Source organism: Colobus angolensis, unplaced genomic scaffold (assembly GCF_000951035.1).
Source record: "Colobus angolensis palliatus isolate OR3802 unplaced genomic scaffold, Cang.pa_1.0 Scaffold97, whole genome shotgun sequence".
In the NCBI taxonomy this organism is placed as follows: Eukaryota; Metazoa; Chordata; class Mammalia; order Primates; family Cercopithecidae; genus Colobus; species Colobus angolensis.
The window spans coordinates 7072412-7080486 of NW_012123709.1; the positions used below are offsets into that span (position 1 = coordinate 7072412).

Here is an 8075-nt window from a genome sequence, read left to right on the forward strand (position 1 = left end):
CCATAATCCTCATGTCTTGTGGGAGGGACCTGGTGGGAGGTAATTGAGTCCTGGGGGCGCTTTTCCCTCATGCTGTTCTCGTGATAGTGAGTAAGTTCTCACGAGATCTGATGGTTTTATAAGCATCTGGCATCTTCCCTGCTGCCACTCATTTTCTTTCCTGCTGCCCTATGAAGAGGTGACTTCGGCCATGATTGTAAGTTTTCTGAGGCCTCCCCAGCCATGCAGAGAACTGTGTGAGTCAATGAAAACTCTTTTCTTTATAAATTACCCAGTCTTGGGTATTTCTTCATAGCAGTGTAACAGCAGACTAACACACGTGGGAATGGGATGGAAGGGATAAAGGATAGAGTGACACGTCTCTGAGTATATCTTCTCATATCGTTTTGATTTTCAACAATATTAATATTTTACTTATTCAAGAAAATGAAATTAAATAAACACTTATGGGAGAAAACTCTAAAATTCAGTATAAATAGGAGCAAACCCAATTGATTTCAAATGAAAAATATAACCACACTGAATGAAAAAAATTAACAAAAGCAATTATTGAGCATAGTAATTTGAGTATATCCCTTCAATCTGAAGATTAAAAAATTATAAACGAATCTTGGAACTTTACTTAAAAGGTTAGTGTACTTAAAACATTGATCAATATTAACATCACCAGTAATGAGATAGAACATCATGTGCCTCCCGATGTGATGCATTGAGAACATAATAACGCATTGTGATATTCTTGGCCCCCCAAAAACAATTAAACTGAATCTAATAAGGAAATATCAGATAGCCTCAAACTGATGAAATTATTTTTATTTACTTATTTTTCGAGATGAAGTCTTGCTCTGTTGCCCAGGCTGGAGTGCAGTGGCACGATCTCAGCTCACTGCAACCTCCGACTCCCAGGTTCAAGCGATTTTCCTGCCTCAGCCTCCCAAGCAGCTGGAATTACAGGCATGCACCACCACGCCCGGCTAATTTTTGTATTTTTAGTAGAGACGGGATTTCACCATGTTGGCCAGGCTGGTCTCAAATTCCTGATCTCATGATTCACCCTCCTTGGCCTCCCAAAGTGTTGGAATTACAGGAGTGAGTCATCGCGCCCAGCTGAAATTATTTTTAAAGATTGGATTGTAGGTGCTCTTAAAAAATGACTATATCATGAAAGACAGAAAAGTTGTAGACAGATTAAATAAGTCTAAACATGACGTGACAACTAAATGCAATGTGTGATCCTGGATTAGATATTGAGCTGGAAAATAAATTTTTATAATGAACATTTACTAGTTTTCCAAATAGAAAAACTAGTAAAATTTGAGTGTGGACTGTAGATTACATAATAACATTGTAACAATGTCAAACTTCCTGCTATTTATATTTGTATTGAGGTTGTGTAAAATAATCTTCTTCTTAAGAAGTACACACTCTGAGGTCAGATGCGGTGGTTCATGCCTGCAATCCCAGCACTTTGCGAGGCCGAACTGGGGGACTGCCTGAGCCCAGGAGTTCAAGACTAGCTTGAGCACCATGGTGAAACCCTGTCTCTACAAAAAGTAGAAAAAAAATTAGCCAGGCATGGTGGCATGCGTCTGTAATCCCAGCTACTGAGGTGGGATCACTTGAGTCTGGGAGGTTGAAGCTGCCACTCCAGCCTGGGTGACAGAGTGAGACCCTGTCTTGAAAAAAAAAAAAAAAAAAGAGTGAAAAAAGGAATACACACTCAAGAAGTATTTAGTGGTAAATTGGCAAGATGTCTGCAACTTACTCTCAAATGGTTGAGAAAAAATGTGTGCACGCACACACACACACAGAGAGAGCAGGCACAGATGTGGCAAAATGTTAAGTGCAGAATGTGGGTGAAGGACATTAGGAGTCTTCTTATTACGCTTGCAAGTTTTCTGTACATTTTAAATGATTTCAAAAAAGTTTTGTTTTGTTTTTAATTGCTTCTAGCTTCTTCTTTGACCATTAAACTTATTTCACTTCTTCCTGTCACTCTCGATCTGGGGTCCTTATTGGACAAGAGTTTACATTATCTTGAACTTTACCAGTAAAACGATATGAGGAAGATGGAAATTCATATCACTTACAATGGAAATGAAGTGACTGGAGCACCAACTCTTTAAATAGTTGAAGAGGAAATGCTGCTGCCCCTTTTGGGGCAGTCTCCACTTGGTAAAGGACTGTGGTTTGAGGTCTGCCCCACCTCCCTTGTCCCAGAGGGAAGGGAAAGCATTTTACTCACAGATCTCTTGTTATCATTGTTTAATCTTAGTTTGGTCATTGGTAACTTAGAGGAAAGGAGGAATCACGAAAGGTAGCAAGAAGGACGTGTATCCATACTGTGTATCAATCCCAACTTTCTTGAAAGGCCAGGCCATGCAAAGGTGTGTGGGACCCCCAATATAGATGGATCTAATGAGTTACTCTGAAACAATTTTCTTAGTTAAATGCTCTGTACATAGTGGTTAAATTTCTTTAATATCTAGAATAGTGCTAGTACAATACAGAAAAGCAGCCCAGTCCCCATATCCTTTGCTGTAATTCCAGTATTTACAGTAGACAACTGGAGATTCTAATCCAGAGGTTGGGGTATAGATTTCACAATTACAAAGAGCTGGCGTCAGTATTGTCTTCAGAGGACATTCACCAAAGGAGCAAAGCAAAGGCTGAGAATATTGACAAAACGCTTTGTTTAACCAAAAGTTGAATGGAAAACAGATTCCCTGACAAGCCATCAAATTCAGAGTTTCGGGGAAACAAGTTACAATGATAGCAAAGTAACAGCATCCAGTAGGTAACTAGCCAAAGTCATACATAGTTTACTATAGACAAAGACTGAAGACTGGGGGCATAGAAGGCCTAAGATCTCAAGTCAGGCCATGCGCCTCCCACCCACCCACCAGATCCCTGTAGTTTACAATTGGGTCTGTTCATTCTGAGGACCGCACTAAAGCCCCTATTCTATAGAAGTCTAGATGTCCCTAGTAGTTTGGGATATTTTTTGTCTATGTCAAGAGGCATTGGTAGTCTGCAAAACTGGCTGCTTTCCAAAGCCAATGATAAAGAAAGAAGCATCGACCTCTCTCTCTCTCTCTCTTTTTTTTTTTTTTAAAGCAGGGTCTTGCTCTGTCACCCAAGCTGGAGTGCAGTGGTGTGATCATAGCTCACTGCAGCCTCTAACTCCTGCAGTCCTCCTCTTCAGCCTCTGAAGTAGCTGGGTCTACAGGCACATACTACCATGCTCTGCTAATGCCCAGGTATTTAAAAAAAATTTTCATAGAGACGGGGTCTCCCTATGTTGCCAGGCTGCTCTTGAGCCCCTAGGCTGAAGCAGTCCTCTTGCCTCAGCCTCCCAAAGGGCTGGGATTACAGGTGTGAGCCACCACACCCGGCAATACACTTCTTAATCAATTTCACAAAAGATGAACAAAAAGGGCCAAGTCCTAAGCAAGTGCAGGGCGTGTGAAGAGTACCCTCAGTGGCATCCCTTCCCGATTTGTGTTCTTTTGTTTAAATTAGCTTGTTTCACTCTCAACTGCGAATGGTGAATGCCCAACATGGGCTTAAGAGCCTATTCTCATGAAGGGATTTTCATCTTTGTCAGGAATCAAAGCCTTAAACGAAGACTCAACTGTTTATCTGGAGCTGGTAGAGCAGGTTTGCGCATGAAGTCACACCCAGTTGGCATCACAGGGGCCCGAGAGCCCGAGAGCCCCTGTGCTGGAGAACTGAGCCAATTACCATTCCCACCCAATTCCTGGCAGGTGTCAACCTGCCCTTTACAAAGTCTCAGCAGATGCACTGCTTACAAGATGTTTCATGTCAACGTAAAGTCTTTATACGGGACCAGTCCCATCCTGCCCGAGATTCTACTACCCTGAAGCCTCCCTGGGACATCCTGTGAGAGGCTGATTATCCTCTTCAGTGGTAGGCTGAAGCTCTCCTATACTCAGGTACATTTCTCATTCCCAGGACAACTAAACCAGCTCTTTTTCCATCCTCATAGCAAATGACACTGAAAAGGACCTGGCCTACACTAAGATGCATGAAGTCTGGCGATTTTTAAATCCAGCTGCAGATGTCACCAACAAGTTAAATAATGTCTGACAGGAGTGCTTCATCTTTAAAATCCTTGTTGTGCACCACACTACTGCTTCTTTGTGGACTTTTGTCCACAAAGGTCCTTTGATTCAGTTTGTTGATACACCCTCAGAGATTTCAATTAAATGTGGTTTTTAATAATCCTCATGCTGTCATGCATGTTAACTATTTTATTTTTATGCATTACTGTGACCTATACTTTGTTTTTAAAAACGAAGCTTTCAGATCATTTTCAGCTTCATCGCACCCTCAAGTGTGCTTTTCTGGCCTTCTCATTTTTGACTGAGTTTGGAGAGGAATGAAGAAGTCATTTTTAGGCCCTGATTTGAAGGACCTATAAAAAAAGAAAGTCTTTCCACCCCCACCCCACCCCGCCACCCCCTGCTTGGAGGCAGCACAGTTGACCTGCTTGTGTCTTGGTGTGAATTGGGGATCTGAACAAGGGAAACTGGAGGCTGCAAAAGGCCTCTGGAAGAAGTTCAAAAGCAAATTTGTTTTCCACATTTTGCTCAGATTTGCCCTGTGAAGAGATTAGAAAGCAAGATCTCTGAAAACAATATAAGAACCTTAATTCAATAGCCTGGAGAAAATCTTCAGCCAGTGAAGGACTCTTACACAATTAGTCTTCCTAAGAACAGAGCATAAATCAATGGTTTCAAATGGGCACAAAATAGAATGCACAATACTTTTTTTAGATAAAGGAAAAAATTTCCACTGGCAAAAACTAGAATAACTGACTGTGGAGACTTTATTAGCACAATAGAGGTCCCTTTAAAGGACTGGGTATGACCAGGTTTCAGTCCTTCCAGACGCTGGATTCTGAGAGGAAGGATGGTTCCCTGGAGATCAGCATGGGTTCAGTGAGTACGAGGAATTGGCATTGGATATGAAAGGGAAGAGCAAGACCTTCACTCAGATGTAGGGACAGGAAAACAAACCACAGTATAGACCACATAATAGCTGCATTATAGATAGTGATCAGTTTATGACGATACATATTCTTAGAAGCCAGTCTTGTTAACAAGTGACACTGATGTACATTCTCCTGGTTCTCACTGGCACAAGACAGCTTCATAGACACATACATATTGCACAAAATTCTATGACAGGTTTCCACAGGAAAAGGTTTCCACCTGGTCTCTGCTATTTCCTACAGAAGGGACAAAAGTTCCCTGAGTCACTGTTCACTGTTACCCGGTGTGCTTTCTCCTGTGAAGGGCCATGAGCCTATCTCTTTACTTCATTGGCAAACTCCAGTGGCATCAAATGGCCTTGGTTATAGGCAAGAGTCATTTAATATGAAAGCAATTGCTGCGGCTGTGACCCCTTCCATTTGGCAACAGACCTTGAGCCTTTATAAACGTCTTCAAGGACTCAAAATGAGATGTCTTCTTTTTGAAAATATACAAAACAGAATCAGCTTGCTCTTCCTCAGAGGATGTTGACTGTGGTCATTGTTCTTTTGAGAGGAGTCGTTAACTTTTCAGGGTAACTTGCTGTTCCCCTGCCAGTACAACTTCTCTTCCACTTTTTTCTTTTTCCATCGGCAGAGAAGCAGCATCTTAAAGGTCTTCCTGAAGGTTCTGTTGCAGAGGGCATAGCACATGGGGTTGACAGTGCTATTGACATAGCACAACCAGTAGCCCAAGTGCCACAGGGTGACTGGGACACACTTGTCACAGAAGGTAGAAACCAGGACCATGATGTTATACGGGGTCCATGTGATGATGAAGGCCAGGAGAATGGCACTGAGTGTCTGGGCTGCTTTCCTTTCTTTGACTAGGACCATTCGCTTTCGTTTGGTCATTTGATGGCTGGGGTTGGGATTGAGGCCTTTCGTTGAAGGCTCCTTGGCCACTGGGAAGGAGCAGGGCATGATTTTCACCTTGTGACAGCCGTTGTTGTTCTCCTGGGTCCCGTCAGCTTTTACCATCAATCGGAACTTATAGGCCACACATTTCTGACTCTTGCGTCTACGAGCAGCTGCTGGAGACAGAAAGTAGTTTGGGGTGTCAGAGTCATGTTTTTCAGTCTGAGCTTTCACAAAAGTTTCCTCAGTGTCTTCAGCACTGAATTCCTCCCCTGGGCTTTCCTTACCCTGACTCTTGTAGACCACTTGGAGGACAGGGTCAGCGGCGGGCTTGTCCTCATCCTCTGAGGAAGGGTAACTGCTACAGGTGGTGAGCTGCTCAGCTTTGGCCTGGTTGGTGCTTGGATCAGTGGCTTGGGATGGCTTCCCACTGGTGGAGGCGCTCCTGCGGGAGGATGACCAGGAGGTCTGGTTCCTTTCCCTCTGGGCCAGGGTGGGTCGAGGACAGCGCAAGCAGGATCTGAACAGAGCCCTATGAGCTGGCTTTCTCTTCTCAGCTTCAGTCACACAGTCAGAACCCTGGAGGTCAGCCAGGTCCTTGGTTCGCTTCTCTGTTTCCCGGTAGATTCGACAGTAGAGGATGGTCATGACAGAAACAGGGATGTAGAAAGCAGCAATGGCAGTGCCAAAAGTGATGGTGGGCTCTGAGAGAAACTGGATCTGGCACTCATCCAGCGGAACTGTCCGCTTCCCAACCAAGTACTGCCAGCAGAGGATTGCTGGGGCCCAGAGGATGAAGGAGATCAGCCAGGCCAAGCCAATCATGACGCCAGCCCTTTTCGGAGTACGCTTGGCCCGATATGTCAAGGGTCTTGTGATGGAAAAGTAACGGTCAAAACTGATCACCAGAAGGTTCATGACAGAAGCGTTGCTGGCCACGTAGTCCAGTGCAAGCCAGAGGTCACAAGCCAGACTCCCGAGAGCCCAGCGCCCCATGAGGATGTAGGTGGTGTAGAGGTTCATGGAGAAGATCCCAATGATGAGATCTGCACAGGCTAAGCTGAGCAGGTAATAGTTGTTAACTGTCTTGAGCTGGCTGTTGACTTTGAAGGAGATCATGACCAAGACATTGCCCACAATAGTGATCAGGCTTACCACAGCAGTCACCGCTGCAATGCTGATGACTTCCCACAACCTGTGGCGTTCCAAAGGCTGGTGATTTACTGGGGTGCCATTGACGCTGGTTGCATTGTGGTAAGAGTCCCCTTCCATCCTGGTGCAAAATTTTTATATTAGAATAGTCTTAGGTTCTAGGCTGTTCTGTATTTCAGCTCTTGTTGGTCAGCATCTGGAAGAGAGGGAAACACATTAGCTCCGCACAGCAGCATGACTTTCTTGTCCATTCATTGTTTATAGTTTCTAACAATATTAAACATGGCTGCACATATATTCAGAGCAAGATGCTGAAATCTCTAAAGTTTGATCACCTATTTTTAATGGCATCCTTTTGCTTTTGCTGGCAATGGCCTAGTGCCCTTCTTCTGCGTGAGGCTGCTGCCCTCTTGTGGCAATTTTAAAAAGGGCTGGGAAGACGAGGAGGGTGAAGGGAAAGGAAAAAAAAAAATGGATTGTTGAGAAGCAGTAAAGAGGGGAAAGCAGGGCTGTTAAATCACCTTAGATTGCAATGGCTATAAGGGCAGAAACCCTATTTTTTTTTTTTTTAAGATTCTGGTGATAAATACCTAAATTGTCATGCACTGGGGAAAAAGTGGTATCTATTCTATAGTCCCAGTCTCCATTATTAAACATTACTGAGGTGCTGTTGTGAGCCAAGGCCATATTATACCACTTCTTTTTGCCTTAATGCACAAACTCCAAGTGCATACCTGGTTTTCATCTAGAGATTTGACATTTGCCCCAGCTGCTGAAGATAAGGACCTTCTCTCTGTTCCTGGACTATTTGCAATATCATAGAATTGTTTTAGGTTATCTTTTTTCTGATTGTAGAGTAATACATTCCTCATAAAAGTTTGCAGAGGTAATCAATGCTAACAGTTTAGTGTATATTTTGGCATTTTCCCATATGCATATACTAACAAATAAATATTTAAATACAATTTCCCCTATGCATATACTAATACTTTTACCATTTACAATTTGA

At 43.3% G+C, this 8075-nt stretch overlaps 1 protein-coding gene across 3 annotated transcripts in view; it reads right to left on the reverse strand.

Annotated features, from left to right (window-relative positions):
- Positions 1 to 4838: 4838 nt before the first annotated feature.
- CHRM5 (cholinergic receptor, muscarinic 5) overlaps positions 4839 to 8075 on the reverse strand; it is a 112964-nt gene continuing 109727 nt past the window's right edge. For all 3 annotated transcript variants that reach the window (XM_011932697.1, XM_011932696.1, XM_011932698.1), the window contains one exon: positions 4839 to 7262. In XM_011932697.1, coding sequence (XP_011788087.1) covers positions 5588 to 7186 — 1599 coding nt within the window. In that variant the 5' untranslated portion in view covers positions 7187 to 7262 and the 3' untranslated portion in view covers positions 4839 to 5587. The remainder of the gene's footprint in view (positions 7263 to 8075) is intronic.